The sequence below is a fragment of the Zonotrichia leucophrys genome, chromosome 1A, assembly GCF_028769735.1.
Source record: "Zonotrichia leucophrys gambelii isolate GWCS_2022_RI chromosome 1A, RI_Zleu_2.0, whole genome shotgun sequence".
In the NCBI taxonomy this organism is placed as follows: Eukaryota; Metazoa; Chordata; class Aves; order Passeriformes; family Passerellidae; genus Zonotrichia; species Zonotrichia leucophrys.
This window is the reverse complement of record NC_088170.1, coordinates 39,595,784-39,616,040: the sequence shown is the minus strand read 5'-3', so window position 1 is coordinate 39,616,040 and position 20,257 is coordinate 39,595,784. Positions and strand designations below refer to the sequence as shown.

Genomic DNA, 20,257 nt, shown 5'->3' with positions numbered 1-20,257 from the left:
CCCATCCCATCCCATCCCATCCCATCCCATCCCATCCCATCCCATCCCATCCCATCCCATCCCACCCCGTCCCATCCCACCCCGTCCTGTCCTGTCCCATCCCGTCCCATATCATCCCATCCCATCCAACCTTCTCTACCAGACAAATCTGGAACAAATGGACTCAGAAGCAGCTTTTTATAGTTTTTGCTTGTTGATTTTTTTTTTAGGTTTTTTCTTGGTTTTGTTTTTTTTTAAATAAGAAATTTATTGCAAATATAGAAATTGATTTTCTCCATACAGGAATCTCCGAGTTGAGGAAAAACGATTTCGTGCCATTCAGTTTTAAAACAGGAAAAGAAGGAAAGAGAGAAAAAAAATAAAGAAAAGAACAAGAAAGAAATACAATTCTAAAAGAAGAAAAGAAAATAAATTCAAAAAATAAGAAGAAAGTAAAGAATGTAACTCCAACTTAAATTTGTCCATACACAACCGGGGGGTCACAGGGTTGTTACGGAAGGAGGAACACCAAAGAGGCCACAAGGAGCCAGTCCCAGCAGCTGCCTCCCAGGCCCTTCCTTACATTCACGGGCTGACACCCCCTTCTCTGTGCCCGGCAGCTGCCCGCCCCTTCCCACCCCCTCACCCCAGACGCTGTGCTTGTGGATGGACCAGCCGTACCAGCCCTGGAGGGTCTGGCCTGACCCGGACAGGCTCTTCCTCTTCCCCCTGGGAAGGTGGAGAGCAGGAAGGTGGGACAGGCCAGCCAGGAGCAAGGCCTCACAGTGGCGGTGGTAGTTACGGGGAGGCAAAGGCCAAGCCGAACGCGCGGGGATGGGGCATCGGAGGGGGCCGTACAGGGGGAGGAGGGAACTCGACCCCTGCTGGGGCAGGGAGGAGAAGGAGCAGGGGAAGAGGGACAAGGAGATGCCAGGCAGAGGATGCCCTCTCTCCACTCAGGGACGGGGCGGGTTGGGGCAGCCCTGCAGAGAGCCGCCCTAGTAGGATGGCAGGGACAGAGACACCTCCCCGGGGCGCGTGGGGGGACAGCCAAGGGCAGGCAGACCGAGAACGCCCCTCACAGTACAAGGCCAAAGCGGCTGAGGGACGGGGCTGGGAATGCGTGCGTGTGTAGGGGGGACACAACAGGTGCTCCCCTCTGTCCCTTCTCCGGGGAAGGACCTAAGAACACCTGCTCAGATAGGGTGGGCAGGGCATGGCTGAGGTGGGGCAGGCTCCACCAGCCCTACAAGAAACCCCCATAGCCCGGTGTGGGGTGGCACAAAGTGTCCGTCCCTCACCAAGCCACCCTGAGGAGGTTCCCTCCTGCTCAGATAGTGGAGGGGCAGCAGGCTGGCTCCAGCAAGAGGACACAGCTCCATGAGGGTCTTGTTGACTGCATCTTGTGTGGAAGGAGGTGGTGATGGTGGAAGGGATGTTCTCCGGGCTCCTGGAGGCTGTGTGTCCTTCCTGATGTAGCTGAGCTTTCCAGTCAGCAACAAGCATGGCAAGTGTGCTTTTGGGGCTTGGGTCCAGCTCCTACCCAGATGGCAGCTGCCCACCCTGTAGCACTGAGCTCTGCCCTACAGAGAGGGGTCACAGCTCATCATGAAGTCTGCTCAGATTGTTTTCTCCAGGCACTGCTGACTTATTCCCCACCTCCTCTCAGAGAGCCTTCACCCCTGCACTCAATCCTTTTCCTTGCTGTTCCCTTTGTCCCTTTATCATCCCATTCTTTCCACTGTAGCTATCTCTTCCCCAGGTCTTTCAGCCTGTCCCTCTTCTACACCTTCTCCAACTCCCTCTACCTGTTACCTCCTTGTCTGACCACTCCTTGGTCTCACCATACCTTATTCACCCCTACTGTGTCTGCCCCTCGTCTCTTTCTCAGCTCCTTTTCCACCTTCCTCCTGCATCTTCCCCTCCTTCCTTCAAGCCTGCCAGGCAGAGCCTCCTCCAGCCAAGAAGGCTGATTAGCATTGCAAACACACAGAGGCCTCCTCAGCCCGACATAATTCTTCATTTGTCAGTCATGAATATTTCACACCTGCCTCAAGAGGGATTTATTCAGTATGGAAGAGTGGGGAGGGGGAGAAGAGAACATGGTACTGCAGCATAAACTGGGGCAGCACCAGCAGATATGGGAAAGATCTCTGCCCCACTGTGAGGAACAGAGTCTCACCTTCACTCCCCTGGGTGCAGGACCCCAGCCCAGGCTTCTCCCCAAGGCTGTTCCTGGGACTTGAGGGCAGGGCTGCACCCAACCTCATTCCTCACTCTCCACAATGTCCAGTGAGGTGAACCAAACCCCTGTTTCCTCTGCCAAGAGTCACCAAACCAGAAATAAAGTATGAAAGAGTTTGGGCTTGGTTTGGCCCCAGAAGTCCACTTTGCCCTGGGAGAAGGCAGCATTGAGGGACTTGCCAAAGCCAAGCCTCAGAGGCCTTAGAAACATGAGGCAGTTTCTCCACATTTTGCCAACACAGAGGTTTTTGAGGCCCCTCCCTCTGTCAGGCCAGCCACGGCGGAGAATGCATAGGATAGACCTAATTCAGAGTTCCATGCAACCAATAAGAGAAAGGTGGTGGGACATCTTCCAAGTGATTGAAATCAGCTGCACATCAAATTTTCACTGTATCAGAGGTTTCTCTTCAGCTAAAGCACTCCACGTTCCCTCAAGAATAACCTTGCTTTTTGGGAAAGAGCAACCAGGGCAAAGGGAGGGTGGTGACCATTTCTCTTACAAGATCTATCTTGACAGGCCTCACTCCTGTTCCTCAATAACAAGGAGAAACGATGGCCACTAGAAAGAGCAGGCCTTTGGTATATAACACCTACCCCTTTACACACATGACTGAAAAGCAGCTGAGAGACCACGTTTGGAGCAAGGGAAAGGGGGACACTGGAAAGAAGAAGGAATGAGGTTTATGGGGTGATTGGTTTGGGTTCTCCTTGGGGTATGTTCCATCTCAGACTGGTAGGAGTCTCTCATAAAATCACATCAGAGATCAATGAAAGGAGCAGAGAAAACAGGGACAAGGACAGGAGAGACTTGGAGGGAGGAGGTTAAATTCCAACAAACTGGCACATACACAACAGGTGTTTGCTCAGAAAAATACAGTAAAATTGTCATGCAAATAGAACGTTAAATCTGCTTTCCTCCAACAGGGCTGGCATCACTTTGTGAGCCCTCATCCTGAGGGAGGGAGCAGGACAAAGAAGTAGGGAGGAGGAAGGAAGGTGAGACACTTTGTTCCCCTTCCTTGCCCTCTTCCTCCCACAGAACAGTCCATCTTGTGCAAACTTCATCCAATGGTTTGAAATGGGGGCTACAGCTGGGAGAGAAATTACTTTTCCCTCCTATCGAGCCTTACCCCCACCAGAGAAAAAAGAAGGGCCTGATGATAGCTGTATCCCTGACCTTTCTTTTCTGCCTCATTGAGGTGCTGAGGGGAAAAAGCAGAAACCTTTATAAGTTAATGCTCCCCCTAAAGTATTGACTGAGCAGAACTGTTCACAAGACCACACGGCAGAGAAGCACAGGGAGGGAAGAGTTGGAGAGAGGAACCAGACTCCATCCCCCCTAGCCTGTCATCCCCCTTTTTCTGATCAGTTCTGTGCCCCAGCCATTAGTCTTTTCTGCTTGGATGGTTGCCGTGCTGGAAGACCACTGAGCTTGCCCTGAGGGGTAGCTGGGGATCTCTCTGTTGTGCCTAAGCATCTCTCACAGCATTTACCTGTCTTGGTTTGCTGCACAGCCCCAACATGGAGGGACAGCTGCCAGCAGTGATGTGACTGAGTTGTGACTTCCCTTCATCCTCCTGCATCCAGGTGCACACACACATGTGCACACACACCCCTTCCTCTGGGTTGGATTGGCTCTTACCGTATGGAGTCAGTCCCACAAACACGTCTGGACTCAAGGCAAAATAATGCTTTGACTGTGGGAAAGCAGGCTGACAGTGAAAAGTCTGAAGCAATGGGGTCAGGACCTGGCTTAGGATTGTTACCATCAGCATCCCTACAAGGAAGAAACTCCACAGATCTTCATAGGTTTACACTCTGGGGATACCTGCTCTGGTTTTCAGGCATCAGACTCTGCCTATGGCTCCACCTCACTTACAGACAGTGAAATTGTCATGTGTGGCACAGAAGCCAGCTCTCACAGGTGGCATTGCTACTACCTGGCAGTAACAGGCAAGTTCTCTGCATGCAGAATGTAAATCCCTCCTAGAGAAGCTCCTACACCCTCATCCTTCTCCCAGGGCCCCCAAAAACACTGGGTCTTCTGAGGAGCACCTCAAAGAGGAAATAACTACTCAGGGAAGGCCAACAAAACATAGGCCCTCACCCTCATCCTGACAGAGGTGAACTATGGTCAAGTGTTGGGCAGATCATGGAAAGGAGGCTCACTGTGCTGCATAAAGATAAGTTCAGCAGGCAGCCCCCCTGCCTGACAGAAAAACACTGGGGGAGATAGTGCCAAGATTGTGCTTTATTGCATTGCTCAAAAATGGGAATAGGTGGAGAGGGCAGTAGGCTTATTGTCAAGTGTGACAGATTTTCTATGCAAGAGGCAGAGGCTGGGATCTAGCAAGTGCAACTGGGATTTTGTCAAGACATGACAGGATCCCTAAGAAAAGTTTGTCACACCTGTGAGGATTAGGAGATGATGTGTTGTTCTCGCTCTCACGAGGGCGTCTAAGTAGTCAAAGAAACATTGCCATCCAGATGCTGGAGTCCTCCTCTATCCTGGCACACACAGTGTGGCTGCACACCTAAGGGAGCTTCTTCCAGGCCATACTTCTTGGGCTACTCCCAGGCCCCATTCTCACATCCCATTTGTTTCCTGTGCTCCTGTGCTCACCCTAGGCTGTCCCCTATCCGTGCCAGAACATCCATAGCCTATACAAGAGAAAGACTCTTTTTGAGGCCAACCCAGTAAGGTGAGCAGCTGAAATCCTGTCCTTCACATTCACCTGGAAGTGAGGAGGTTGGATGATACTCTTCTCATGGACACCCACCCCACAGCCCATGGTGTAAATCAGTTGGGAAGAGCTGCAGAGGCTTCAAGGAGAACTTGCTCTGCTGAGGTCCTCCCCAAGTCCCTTCCTCATAGTAAAGGGGACATGAACAGAGAGTTTTAAACTGACTAGACAAGGGCAGACTGAGCATAGGCAGGTGGGGTGAAGAGGACCTCTGACCTGTAACACTCACGGAGAAATGGGAACCCCATACACCTCTGATAGACCAGACCTTCCTGCCTTTTCCTCCACCACTCCTTGAGGACCTGGCTTGCCATGCCAAAGAGAATATTCACAACCTGTTTCTCCCCACCAACTGGCAGAAAACTGGCTCTGAGAAGGCCTGGGGAATGCCCGTCCCTCCATACTGCTGGTGTTCATCAGCAGCAATGTGGCAGGAGAAGGGAAGGAGGAAGAGCAGCAAGGGCACAGAGCCTCTTATACGGCAGGTCCTACCCACCTTGGTCCTTCACATCTCTTCTCCTTCCTCTGAGGAAGACAGAGGTTTGTGAAGTATCTGAACAAGAAGTTCAAGTCCAGGGACCCTTAACAGAGAGGATAGGGAAGGGCAAAGGAAAAGAAGGGAGGGAACTTCTTCCAGCAATTCCCATCTTTTTTGGAAGGGGACAGGAGAAAGAGAAAAGCCTCCACTGCTAAAGAAAATGAGGGAAAAAGTTAGTGATGGAAGATTTGGCATAGCAGGTGTACAAGGTGGACAAGGAATCTTTCTAAACCAAAGTCCTTCCTTCCCACCCAAAAGAAAAATCAGCCTTCAACAGGAACAGAAAGATGAATAGTTCACAGCTGAGTTTCATGCCCAGTGAGTGTCCATCTTTGCCCTTCTCCTACCACCACTGCCACCCACTCCCAGGCCATTCCCACCCACCCACATTCCAACATTGTTACCACAGTGTCAGTGCAGGGCGCTCCTCCCAGCCATCTGTGGGCAGAACAATGGTCCCCGTAACACAGTAGAGACAATTCGGCGTGTGTGTGTGTGTGTGTGTGTGTGTGTCAGTGTGTGTGTCAGTGTGTGTGTCTGTGTAAGAGTTGTTGTAAACTTTAAGAAAAGGTTTTGTCAGTTTTGTATTTGTCAGGAGTATTTTGTTGTTGGTTTATTTTTCACAGTCAAGTGGCTTTTTTTTCTGGTTGTTGGAGGGGGCGGAGGGTCTTGGTTTGTATTGTTTCCTTTTGAGGAAGAGTCACAGCTTCTGCTGAGCAGAGACTCCTTTCCAGTAATCCAGGATGTCATGCAGATCCTCGTCCTTGGCAAATTGAACTTTCTTCCGCAGGGCATGCCCAGCTGCCATGTAAACCTCCTCCCTGTGATGCTTCTTGTAAGGCCGGAATCGCTCCCAGATCTTGTGGGTGCTCTCTGAGGAGTACTCGGGGCTGGAGGAGTAGCCCGAGAAGTAGTGTCTGGGGGAGAGCTGGGAGTACGTGGAGTCTCGCTTGGACCGGGACAGTGGCTTGAGGAATGACACCCGCTGGCTCAAGGTGTCAGCGCTCTCCTCATAGTACAGGGCCGGGAAGGAGTGACGGTGCTCGCTGCAATGGTAAGAAGGCTTGACCTCCAAGTGGTGGATGGCGCTCGGAGACACCAAGGGAAGACGATCCAAAGGGCTGTTTAGTGGGCTGCCCTTCTCAATGTATTTGGAGTCAGACTTGCTGAGTGGCGGGTGGTCAGGCACATCCAAGCTAAAGACCTTGGCGCTCTTGATGGAGCCACTAGAGGAGACACTGCAGGTCTTTCTGGCCACAGCAGCATCAGCACTGAGCTGGCGCTGCAAAGGGTGGTGGGAGCTTTCTTTGTAGGGTGGGGAAAGAAAGCTGGGCCGCTCTAGCCCAGTCGAGGAGCCGGCTGGGATGGACTGGCACTCAAAGGCCATATCTGAGTCAACACCAGTCCCACCACCCAGGAAAGATGCTGTGTCCAGCTTGAGGGCATCAATACAGTTGTTGATGATCTGGTTGACCTTGTCTACCTCCTTGGCTATAGTAGAGATCTCAGCAGCTGAGCCTTGCCCATTGTCAAGCTCCCTCAGGTCCTCATCTCGCTGGGTTCTCTCCAGCCCATCCCCACCACCTGTCCGCACCTCAATGTAGTTACCTTTCGTGGTGACTTTGGGAGTCTCCATCCCAGCATCCATTGACTTCGATGGGGGCAACTTCTCCCCAATCATGGAAGGGATGGAGGACATCCGTGAGACAGGAATGACAGGTGGCTCACCCAGCTTCTGGGAAGGATGGACCATGGTACTGGTATCAATATCTGATCCATAGCGCATTTCTAGAATGGTCTTTTTGACATTGAGCGACTTCTGTTTCTCCTCCTGCATCCTCCGCTTCCGCAGGCAGTAGTACACCACCCCCAGGACAATGACCATCCCAAAGAGGCAACCCAGGGTGGTCATAATATAGTGTGTAGTGGTGGAAGTACTGGAAATAGGATCCTCCCTGCCTTTGCTCCGGGTTGCAAAGGTCAGGCAAGTATGATTGTAACGCCTGTTGTTGCGGATAGAGGCCACACAGAATGTATAATCAGTGTGGGCCTTCAGCTTGTTGACAGTGACATATTCCTTCTTGCTCTTCAGTGTTGCTATGTCAGAAACGTAGCTGTTGTTGTATTGCACCAGCACATACATCTTACTGTAGGGCATAGGGATGGTGACCATCAGGATGGCTGAAGTGATTGTGACATCATGTAGTTTGATGCTGGGACTGAAAGAGGAGTCAGTGGTGGAAGAGGCTGGAGGCTTGACTGAGAGAAAATCCCCAGGGCTGATGGCTGACCCCTCATCCAGATCTCGCTGGGAGTCAGGGGTGTAAGGAGTTGGGTTGACCCTGGAGAGGGAGGGGATGGTGCCCCCTCTGCACATGGACTGGAAGATGGTGATGGCATTGCGGTTGTGGTGAGGCCGCGGCACCAGAAGCGGATACCCGGCAAACTCTCGTGGAGTCTCACACTGGAGGCGGTCATAGTTCTTGGTGACGTTGTTGAAGAGAGCCAGCCAGTTAAGGAAGCCATAGAGGCTACAGTCACAGTTGAAGGGGTTGCCAGCCAGCTCGCACACCATCAGGTTGCTCAAGCTGGTGAAAGTGTTGCCCTCCAGACGGCTGAGGCGGTTGGATGACAGGTCAATGCTAATCAAGCTGGGGCACTCAGAGAAGGCAGTAGGGGTGACCAGCTCAATTAGGTTATGCTGCACAAAGAGGAACTGGAGGCGGGCCATGCCCCGCAACATGCCCTCTGTCAGGTTGGTGAGTTTGTTGTAGCCCAGCTGTAGGACCTGGAGGTTTGACTGACCCATGAAAGCCCCATCTTCAATGTAGGAGATCTCATTCTTGGTCAGGTTCAAATCAGTCAGGTTGCCGAAGCGGTTGAGGGAGGAGTACAGCACCACCTTGAGCTTGTTCTCGTTCAGACGCAAGTCGTGCACCGTGCTGTTGATGTGCTGGGGGATGGTCTCATACGGGGGCTGGTTCTGGCTGCAGATGGCCAGCCACACATACCCCTTGTCCCCCTCAATCAGCCAGCAGTCACCTCGCACGGTGCCGGGGGAAAACAAGCAGAGCAGGGCAGCTGCCCACAACCCCAGGCACAGCATGGTCTGCAGTGGTGCCCTCATCAGGATGGGGGAAAAGAAATCCCCAACAAAAACCAACGCCAAATCTCAGAACAACAGCAAAAAGAAACTAGGGGGCAAAAACGGGGGTTTAACAATGGAAGGGAATGAGCACCCCAGTCCTATGAGATGTCATCACCATAATTTCTTCTTGCCCTCTGGGTCAATCCAGGAGCATAGAGGAAGGGGAACACATGCAATATTCTTCCAGGACACCCAAAAGCTATGACCATGGATGTTTGGTCCGGAAGGGAACTACCTTGTGCTTCTTTTCTAAACAAAAATTCAGGCCGAGGATAATGAATCTTCTTTGATGCTCATGAGCGACTCACACACTTTTTCCCCTTTTCTCCCCTCCCACCCACCCCCCACCCACACCAAACCCACCCCAAAACAAACCCAAGTCCTCCCCCTCTAGTCTTCCCCCGCCCCTCCACAGTGTGATTTGCAAGAACAAGGCAGGGCTGCCTCCCGTGCCGCTCACGCTCCCTTGGTTTCTACTCCTTCTCTTCCTTCTTTCCTGGGTTCCCTCTGAGAAGCTTCAGAGCTTCGGATCAAACATGTCGAAAACAAAAATACAGAGAAGGAAAGAGCAAGTGTGCATGAGAGAGATCCATCTGTCACTGGAATCTGGAAAAGAAAACACAAAAGACAAGGAGAGGCATCATTTGGAAAGGTCTTTGAGATAAGTGTATAGACAGCAATGTTTCATGAGAAGAGGGAGATGGGGAAGAGACACCTTAAGGGGGGTGCAAGCAAGAGAGGTGTGGTACTGCCTGCCGTGCTGATAAGCCTTTAAGGAGGGAACCCTCACAATGTATAATGTCATATCAGGGATATGCAGAAGGGTATCTGGGCTCCCTTAAGTAGTGTGATCACAGCCAGGGACCCGGGGGAAGGCAGTGGCGTGGGAGTAGAGGGGAAGGGAAAGGAGAGTGGGAAACATAAAGCTGTTATTGCGGGGGCTCAAAACCCCTAGTGTAAACAAAGGCAAGCCCCAAGCACAGCCAAAGCCATGAAATTTCAGCTGCCTGGAAATGATGTACACAGAATGCATGAAGCAGGGAAAATGCAGACAAGCTTCTCCCCCCACCCCCTCCAAAAAAGCCAAACACTTTTTTTCTTTCCTTCCTTCCTTGATGCAAGAGGGATAAATAATTCAAACCACGTGTAACCACTTCTGCTCTAAAAATTGTTCCTGACTCTTGGTGCATGGACAAGGCTGTTGAGGTGAACCAGTCTGGCTTGAGCACAGTGGAGGGGGAGGGTGGGGAGCAGGCAGTGTGTCAAATACCAGCCTCCAGTCTCTCACCGAACAATGCCAGAACTCCTAATCTGAAGCACATCACCCATCTACCCCCCATCAAAGAGTGGTGCACAGTTCACACCTTCGTACTTTACTACCTCTCCTTGGGGGCTATGAACACTGCCCCTTTGTAAGAAAACACCTTGCAGACAAAGTGACATTTGCCTGTTAAACCACAATAAATGTATTTCTGGGCTCTGGGCAAGCTCCTGGTTCTGACTGCAAAACACAGCCTGGAGCACCTTTCTCTCCAGCTACAGCTTCAACCCTTCTCCCACTGTGCTGAGACAGGAGCCCGGCAGGGGTGTCCTCAGGCAGCACAGAGGAAATAATTTCATACAGTAGATAAAACACATGGGCACTCTGCTATTTATTTTTTTTAATTTTAATTTTGAGGAGAAATTTTTCTCTGTAAAAACACAGAGAAAAGGATCCTTGGTTAATGAAAACTAAAGATCCCCTCTTGCCCCTTTTATTTTGGGGGGAGGCTGCTCACTAAAGATATCGCTGAAGCTTTTGCTGCAAAAGCTGAACCAATTTCTAGCACAGAGACACAAAGGGCAGAAATAAAATGAAAGAAGATAAATGAAGGAGGAGTGAACCCTTGAGGAACAAGGCTTACGTCTGTGGAGAAATCTGAGCTGATTTGGGTCTGTGGAATTACCAGGCCAGCTGGATTAAGGGATCAGAGATAGTGTCACAGAGAAACACTTAAATATTCAATAATCCAAAAAAGTAAAGCCAAGACCGAGAAGGGAAGGGGGAGAAGAGCTACACCAATGGAAAAGACAGAGAAAAACCCTCAATTCCCCACAGCTCATCGTCTGAGGCCACCAAACTCATGTCACTTATGATTGTCACGTGATAACCTTCAGCTGCTGCCTCAGCTTTGCCTCAGCCAGCAATGAAGCAGAAGGCAGAGGTTTTTACAGTCTGTTGATTTGTTTCTCAGTCTTGTAATCCAATGAGAAATAATTTCCTGATGCTGTTCCCCCAGATGCCAGCTAGGAGGCACATCTGGCTCTCCACAGGCTGGGACCCACAGACCTCTGATATTCCTCAGCACCAGTCCCTGCCTTGTTCCTCCATTTCCAGAGGTGACTCCATGGAGAGACACAGCCAATTCCCCACACCATCTCTGTCCCTTTACCTTTATCTCTACCGTTCCTTCACTTTGCCTGATTTTTTCCACTGAACAAAGGAGTGGCAGATACTATCATGCTTTTTGCACTTTGGTGCCCAAAGTATGTCCACCCCAAGCAGAGGCCAGGGGCACACCCTAAGCACGGAGTGGAAAGATTTAGAGATTACAGATTTTAGCCACCATCCTTCTCTGAGCATTATGTTCTGGCCTGCCTGTCTCACCTCACCAATTACTCTGCACAATATCCAGCTCCATACAGGAACATCCCAGCCCACTTGCTTTGACCCCTTCTGCTAGCGCAGACGTGTGCTGAAGTCACCATTGCCTGCTGTAGCTTGTTCATGGTGCACATGCACAGAGAGAAGCTCATGGCCAGGACCACATTCCTCTGCAGCAAACCCAGCAATCCCTGAGAGCCACCCCATCCCACTCAAGGAGCTGCAATCAGGCAGGACAGAGGGTTTGGAAGGGCAGATGTCCTCGTAGTCTGGAAAGGAAAGAGATGGGTTAGGGAATAGATAGGAAAAAAGGTGGTGTTTATCGTTGCTGTTTGCCAAAACCAAGGGGACCATGCAGAAATTCCTGCTTCCTGCCTACCTCCCACCTGGGCTGTGTAGCCTTGCCTCAGCCACAGGCCACAGGAAGGATCAAGCCACTCCTCAAGCCAAACTCATTGGTCCCCTTGGGTCCCCAAGGTAACCATGTATGAGAAATACACAGACCCTGACATTCTCCCAATGGTTCCTGTCACCCCACCATCACACTGGTTTTGAGGGCACTGAATCCAGCCCAATCCATGGCCTAGTGCACCCCTGCCCATGGCCCAGCACCCCATTTCAGCTCAGCCCAACACCATCAAACCCTGCTACAGCATTGCTGTAGGAGTGCTGGTCTCCAACTCTACCACAGCCATGTCCTGCCCTCTAGGGAGCAGCTGCTCTCTGATCCAGGCAATCCATAGTCAAAGGGAGGCCAGGAATGAGGGGCAGCACTATTGCACTCCTGTAACTGTCCACAGCCAAAAAAACATAAATCACACAGCACTGGAGTCCAGCAGCACAAGGAAGCAACACTCTGTCCTTTTTGCTGGCCTAAAAGGTGCTGACAATGGAGTTGGCTGTTTCCCTCTCTTGCTTCTCAGGCAACAGAGCAAGAAGGCACAGGACAGGGAAAGCAAGAATGAACAAATCCTGCAACGCAGAGAGCCAAGGAAGGGGGATGCAAGAGTTGTGGAGAACTTATGGGCAAGAGAAAGAGTTAGAACATGGGATATGCTTTATAAGGAAGGTACAAGATAACCACCTCCATGTGCTGGGCTTATTTAGTTGTAAGGTTCCAACACTCTTCAGTGTCACCCAAGATTTACAGCAAGCCCTTGGCTCTTGGCCATCCTCGTGTACGTGTGAACATGAAGGAACAGGAGTGACATGGCACCCATGAAAGCTGTGCTGTCCTTGGCTGGCATAAAGCCAGCCTATCAGCTCCCAAGTGATTTCCCTCTGCTTTACTCTCTATTAATGGATGTCCCAATGTTATTGGTGTTTATCTGTAGCATGTTGAAGAAGAGCAGAAGGCCACAGGGACAGTTCCATTGTTCAAAGGAAAGAAAAGAGAAGGGAAAGTGAAACAGAGGGCGGAGAGTCCCAAATCTGAGTCAGGAGGTAGGTGCCAATGGCCACAAACATCCCTTTGACTTGGAGCTCAAGGTAGCACAGGGGAAGACACAGGATTGAAGTCACTAGTGAGATGGCAGCATAAAATACAGCCAGTGAAAGTATGGACAGGCAGGATAGGAGGCAGAGAGGCAAAGTGGAGCCTGAGGGAGTGGAAGGACCAAAACTGAGAGAGAATACAAGGCAACCAGAAAAGTCACATACAGCTGCAATTTGGGCCTAAAATTCTGACCTTGTCAACCTTGCCCTCTTGGGGGCCCCTGCACTGGAAAAACCAGCACTTAATTCTACCATTGCTTAAACGGTGCTAAGAGCCTCCCATTTGAAATGCATGCATTAAAAACCTGCCAAACACTCTTGACTCCTCTTGGGACAACCCGAAACCAGGCCAAAGCTCCTGCTGCTTTCTTAAGCTTCATGCTGCAGCTGAGCATCATCCCTTTTCCCAGCTCAGTGTGCTGCCTGCTCCTGTCAGGCCTCAGGGCACAAACACCATCTCCAGGGGACTCTGCCTCCTCTTCTTGGCTTTAAGGTCCTTCCAGGATTTCTCTAACTACTTTCTTAAAGAGGAGCCTTTCCCAGGGGTGCTTGGCACTCAAAATTCACGCCTTACTTGAAGGGACTCTCCCTGTCTGCTGGGTAGTTTCTGTAATTCACAGTGTTCTAAGCATCACTGCAGCCACTCTAAATCACCACCCAGAGATTGTCCTTGCTTTTGCATCTGGCTCTAGTGGAAGCATAGTGCCATGGGAGAAGCTTGAAGCACAGCTGTGGCACTCACAGGATAGCAGTCCCTTCCCTCTCAGCCCTGCTTCTAGGGAATTATTGCAGGAGTTACCTTCAAGTCATGCAGCAAAGAACTTGTGACTGTGCCCATAGGTGCCCCAAAAGCTCTGACAAGTCTGGGACCAAGAGAAGAGGGAGCAGGAAGCCTGATGGCTGGTGGTTTTGTGGCATGGAAGACATTTGAGCATGCATGAGAGAGAGAGAGAATGCCTTCTACTGTAGATTCTCTGATGTTCACCAAGGGTTGAGCTCCACAACACTCTTTCCTTTAATGGGTCTCAATGAAGATTTCTTTCTCACATTCTCTCTTCTCTAATTTATCCCCTATCTTCATAGAACATCTTGCAGGAATTTTTTAAATTAGAACATTTTAAGAAAGTTATAAAAACTGAGTTATCTCTCAGTTCCATTCCAATGCACCGTTTGTTTAAAATCAGCTCTATAGCTTCAAAACTCCAGAGGTCAAAGAAGCTGTACAGCCACTCTAGAAAGTCATGTGACAAAAGGTGTTCCCATGTCACTAACCAGACAAAGCCTTCATCCCTTACAGGAGTTGAACTGAATTCAATGAGTCCTGCTGAAGGGTGTCCACTCAACCTTAGAGGCTCTGTGAATTTGGCAGAGTGTTGTTGCAAGAGAAATCTCATGCTTCAACTCTGGGCAGGTTCATTTCACTCTAAACAAATCCACAGTGCCTGCGGGTAGAAACTCATTCCTCTGAAAGCTGGGCTGGCCCCATTGTAAGTGGGGAGGAAGACTGCAGCTCCCAAACTCCAGCTGTCCCTGACATCTGGAAGCCCAAACCACTGGGATCCCAGCAGGACACTGGGAACCTAACAACATCACAGCTGCTTCTCACAGGACACCACTGCAAGGATACTCACAAAGCTCAAATTCCAGCCAGCAAGGATGGGACCCTGCAGAGAGGAAGGGAAAAGGGATGAAATATGGGCTGCAGAACTGCCCCAAGGACATGCTGCTCTGCACTTCTGCCCTTTGGCCAGTTTGGGGCATGGGAAGGAAGAATTCAGAAGGAAGAATTCACATACCCAGGCTCAAACAAACACACTGCCATTGATTCCAAATCTTTGCTGGGACAAACAGCTTAAGGACTAACCACGAAAAAAACACAACACGTCGCTGTATATAAAACCTCTGCTCTCCCATCGTGCCTTCCCAACAGCGATTAGATGCCTAATTTGTTAGGCAGCAAGAGAGAGAGAATGGGAAGGCTCAAGGGAGAAAAATGAAGCAGCTCAGAAGCATGAAAGAGAGAGCTTTAGAAGCATAAATCTTATTTTAGAGTGATAAATACTGGCAGAAAGGTCTTTCATATGCCTGTGGTTCCCTGGCAGGCCAGAAAGCCACTTTTGTTTTCCAAAGTGAAATGGTTACCTTTTATATTAATATGATTATTGAAGATTAAGGCGGATTTGCATCAAGCCAGCTCCACCCAGACAGCCTGCAGCAGCAATCCACAGAAGCATGTACATGGGGGTAGGCTTGGGAAACAGCCTGCTCAGGTAGAAGAGCATGTCAAGAGATTAAAGGTGCCACAAAAAATACTATCACCGATAAGGCTGCCTTCAATTCTCTCCCTCCAGAGCCAGGAGGGAGGCCTGGGAAACATACTTCCCTTTTCATGCCATGAACCCAGACATGGGGCAGTAGAAAGGCTTAGAAATAATTCCTGCTGGCCATGGGGAGGAAGCATGGGGTCTGTGTGAAGCTCTGTAGGGACCTGCCATAGGGAGTGTGCCAGCCAAAGTGGCTCTGCCTGGTGCACCGGTGTGGGTGTGAGTCACTGCAGAGAAAGACACGGCCCTGTCGGCTCCAGGAGCGCGGGGTGGAGGGGGTGTGTGTGCGGAGGAGTCGCTGTAGGTGATGGGGTGGATGTGTGGGCTGGGGCTGGATGTGGTTTAGTCACTCTGTGAAGCAGAGAACCGGTGCTGGCTCCTGGGAAGGGAGGAATTGCCATGGAGAAGCAGGCAAAGGCTGTTTGTGAGTTTATGTGTGCGTGCATGTGTGCTTGCGTGAAGCAGGCACCTCGGAGAAAGGGGTGGGAGTGTTTGGCTGTGTGAGAGGCGCTGCAGGGGACGGGGTGGGAGTGCAGGCTGCTTGTGGGCGTGCAGGGATCATGGGAGACAACCCGAGTGTGTTTGGGAGAAGGCTCCAGGGAAAGGGGTGGGAACACTCCTGCTGTGTGTGTCCCTGACGTGAATCACTGTAGGGAGCAGGGTGTGAGGGCAGCTCTGTGCATGTGCATGTGTGAAGGAGCTGCTCTAGGGGACAGGGAATGACCTCTGCTGTCTGTGAGCTGTTGAGGGGTAAAAGGACAGGAATGGGAGTTCTGTATGAGCGTGTGTGCGGGCTGCTGCAGGTAACAGGCCAGGAGTGGGGGCTCTGGGAGCATGTAACAAGCAGGGTGGGAGCACTGGTGCTGTTGTGTGCTCCTATGCAGCATGTCCAGCCATGAGACCAGGAGAAATCCTTGGGCTGTATGTGATATCACTGCGAAGATCCCCCACCTCCTCAGGGTTATTGCGATGCCTCTGCTGTCCTGTGCTGGCCTTGGTGCCCTATTTCCTTCAACAAGTCCTGGCTCTCGGCAGTCTGACTGTGAACAGCAGGAAGCTATTTGAGGGATGCCCTCACTCAAACCAAGCATACTTCCAGTATTTCTGGATGCTAATAACATCCCCAGCAATCCAGCAGTGCCAGTTTAGAGGGCCCCCAAACATGCTACCCTGCAGGCAGGGTAGGAAAAGGGCATGGTCCTTGAATTACAGCTCACTACAGTCGCTTACAGGGAGGCCTCAGAGCCTAAGGAATCATATATGTCCTGGAGCAGCAATCGCTTCCTGCCATTTGCCCTGTGTAGCAAACCTCCGGGCCTGCAAACTCCTGCAGGGCACAGGCATTGGCATTCAAGCATCCTTCAACGTTCTCTCACCCTCCAGCTAACCTTGTCCTGGGTGGCTGCCTGAGAGAGATTCCCTCACTGGCAATGAGACTCTCAGCCCCTCAAAGCTCTTCCTCTGGTCAATGCATGCCTAGATTCAGCAAGAGGAGTAGCCTCACACTGGACAGGGCATTCTGTTTCTACACAGATGCTTCCACCTTCCTTCCATCCTCCACCCGCAGGCAGTGGCACAGCTCAGCCTGCAGGGGAGGGACCCTCCTCCCGGCCGGCTCGCCCACCTAGATTTCAAGCTAGCATCTGACATGCATTTTGACACAGCCGTGCCTCCCCTCTCTTTTCCCCACTACCTTGCCTTGTTTAGAGCCTGGTTTTTTCTTCCATTGCCAAAACACAATGACTGTTATAATTAACAGATTATCTCAGTGCGACAGCTGCAGTCCTTTGAAAATTAGGTTGAATAACAGGATCCTGCCGTATGGTAATTTCTTTTCATCTCTCAAATATTTTCTCTCTCTCACTCTCGTTTCTACCTCATTTCTATTTTTCTTTCTTTCTTTCTTTTCTCTCTTCCCCCCTCCTACATTCCACCAGCTCCCTGACTGCATGAGCAGTATCTTTGGGGTGACACAGGCTGAAGGGCTCTCTCTGCCTTCATCAGCTGTTTTCATTTTACTTCTTTTACTACCACACCTCACAGAGAAGCAGTGCTTGCAAGTAGGTTCATAAACACGTGAGAAAAATACCTGCCCACCAGAGGCAGTGGTCAGGGACCCTCTCTGAAGCCCCACTGGTTCAGAAAAGCACCCCAGGGAATTTCATGGGGAGGGGAGAGACTGGGATGCAGTAGCCTGAACCGCTGCCTGCAACTTTGCCACAGGGAGCTGAGAGCAATGTTGCAGCTGAGTGGTTTGCACAGAGTTAGCCAGGGTGCTCTACCCACCCACTACCCCTCCGCGTTCTTGCTGACTCAGTATCTGCCCCTGACTCACCACTTGCTCACTGAATGGGGACTGGCAGTACTTACACGGCATCCTTCTCTCTGCTCAGGCAATAGCTCTGCCACTTACCACCCCCTTTCCCATTATCCACCTACATCTGTCTCTCTACCGACTCAATCAACCCAAGACAGCCAGAAAAGCAGCTTGCTGGGGATTCGGGGTTTCAAAACCAAAATAAGAACTGCTCCCAGCTGGACCCAAATTAGAGGCTCTGGAAATCTCCTCCTCCAGGACTAGAGATCCCCTGGCCCTAGCTATAAATGGGACTGATCCATCCACAGAAGTGGCTGGACTCCTTGGTCTCTGCTTGGGCAGAGGCACTAGCACACAGCGTTTCAGGCTGTGAGGATGACCAGCCAGACATGTGGGATGGGTCTGTTGGAATGGTGTCCGGCATTTGGCAACTGAATGGTTTCAAGTTCATTATGTTCTGGACTCAAGAAGTCTGCAACTTTGTTGTTGACTGCACTGGGAGCATTAGTTAATTATCGTCAATGCCTGGCTTGGACTCATGCAAAATGCCTTGGTCTTGCACTGCTTCTTTCAGCCATGTCTGTAATCTATACAATATCATCCGTTACACTTAAACACTGCTTTTTCCTTCTGAAAAACAGGGAGGGATTTCTCCACACAACATGTCCATCACAGCCTAACACACCTCTGCAGCAACCAGTTCCAGCTGGGTCCTGGACCCCCTCCTGCCTCCTCAGCACAGCCATTTCCTCTCCTCCCATGGAGTTCCACCTCATTTATTTCTTTAATCCCAACTCAGTAGAACAGAAACTCTTTTTCACCATTATTCTGCCAAAAGCCAAGTAGTTTTATAACAAACACTCATCCATTCCATTGTATTTCAGCAGTCTCCAGCAATGCTTCTCCTCATCGTCCATGATCTCTCTCTTTTCATCCTTTGCCATCCTCAACCCCGCATTTTCTCTCTGCTTTCACTCCAGGCCCTGTGATAGCTCATGGCATTTATAGCACATCTCCTCATTCATTCACTGTCACTTACCCAAATGTTACCTTCATTTATTAATTCTTCTTTTTTCTAGTAGCATCCCTCTTCTGAGTGCTTTGTACAGTCCTACTTACGTATCCAATAATAGTATTTTCCCAATGAGTGAGTCATATACCCCTTTGCTGACATTTAGAATTCTCCTTGTTCTTTGAAACACGTTTATTCATTCCCCATCTCTACAATTATATATGTCTACTCATGGCGTTGCATTTCCTACAGCAGCTGTGCAGCGAACAGATCATTCGTGCCAGTAGCCCAGCAAAATTCTTTTTCCTCCTGATACCTTGACATCCTCCATTTTAATTATGTAGGCCAAAGCTAATTCAGGCTATGATGCAATCAAAAATGGGGGACAGCTCAATTTAAAAACTCCCCACCCTTTCCTTTGTTCTTGCTCAGTCCAGTTTTCCATCTTATTTCCCCACCTATTCTCTGCTCTGCCTCTTCCGATGCTGTCAGTAGCAGAGTAGATGGAGGCTACAATTGTTATTGGGCCTCTGATTTCACAGGTACTGAAAATATTTTCAGTGAGAAACAAACTTTGCTTCAGACTGTTTCTGGGCTGAAAGGACCAAAAAAACAAGGAACATTACTCAGCTAATGCAGACACATAAATGTCTTACCCACTAACCCACCTAACAGGTACTTCATGGCCAGGGAATGATGCTTATTCCCCTAAATCTCTCTGCAGGTAGCCCTAGAAAGCAATTAATCTGACAGCCCCTCCTTGTTCCTCACTGTGGCCCTATTCTTTCCCCCACAGTTCTTTGTTTCTCTTTGAGTCCTTAGTCACCCTTGCATATTCCATATTTTATTTATTCCTTGCTACTCCTCTTAATCTGCATAGGCCAAACCCTAAGCTACGGAGTCACCCTGACTCATTTCCTCCCCAGGAAAAGCAACATTTTATATCAGTGGGAAAGCCTGTGATGTCAATCTGGACAGAGACAGATTCTGCACAGGGACTCCCTCATGATTATTTCTTGTTCTCACTCATTCAGGTCTCCATTTAGCAACACACTTAAGCATGCACCCAACTGTAAACCCATGCAAGTCCCATTCAGCTTCTCAATTGCTTTCTTCTGCAACATCTGTGTTGATGGTTCCCACATCTTCCAAACACAACAGATTCTCCCTCTGTGCTTCCTCTTTCTAACCTCTCTGTTACCCACTCACCAACATCCTTCCTCTTGCTTTGAGAAATTCTGTTTTTGTCTGGTTTTTTTTCCTTTGTTTGTTTGGATTTTCTTATTTTCATTGCTGCCAGGGGAGTCCAGCTTGTAATTTCACCTCCCTGTTCCTGAGATTGCTATGTTGAATAAAACACTGACTTCCCCCTCTTCTCTCCAGCATTCTGAAATACTGAATTGGGCCACTAAGGAGAAAAGCTATTAGCCAGGACTGCTGTCTCTGATACTGAAACAGAGCTGGCAGCAATATTTACAGGCGACTTTGAAAGCTCCAAGGATGGCTTGTGGCCAAAGCTGATGATATCCACCCCCTCTCTTTTTTTAATGATGTCTTCCTATGACTCAGTCTGGTCCATAAGTCAAAATAAGATTTTTTTTTTACCCATCTTCCCTTTAAGCAGTGAGAACAAGAGCCTAAGAACAGAACGCTGTAGCATCACGGACAGGACACGTTACGTCACAAGTAATGCAACTTGGGGTGTCCTTGGTAGCTTAAAAAGAAGCAGAACAAAAGGCGTGTGTCCTCTTTCCGGAGAAATGAGTTTTGGCAGAGCTAAACTGGCAATTGCCTGAGTTTTCTAAACTTAGTT

General features: G+C 49.9%; 1 protein-coding gene and 1 long non-coding RNA gene across 3 annotated transcripts in view; both read right to left on the bottom strand.

The window, feature by feature from the left end:
* Positions 1-200: 200 nt before the first annotated feature.
* On the bottom strand, positions 201-8,978 carry ELFN2 (extracellular leucine rich repeat and fibronectin type III domain containing 2). Its single transcript, XM_064702450.1, has one exon. It carries the CDS (start codon positions 8,630-8,632, stop codon positions 6,206-6,208), a length of 2,427 nt encoding a protein of 808 aa, XP_064558520.1. The 5' UTR covers positions 8,633-8,978; the 3' UTR covers positions 201-6,205.
* Positions 8,979-9,006: 28 nt separating this feature from the next.
* Positions 9,007-20,257, bottom strand: part of LOC135442551 (uncharacterized) — a 50,481-nt gene continuing 39,230 nt past the window's right edge. For both annotated transcript variants that reach the window (XR_010438682.1, XR_010438681.1), the window contains one exon: positions 9,007-9,259. This is a non-coding gene — a long non-coding RNA (uncharacterized LOC135442551). The remainder of the gene's footprint in view (positions 9,260-20,257) is intronic.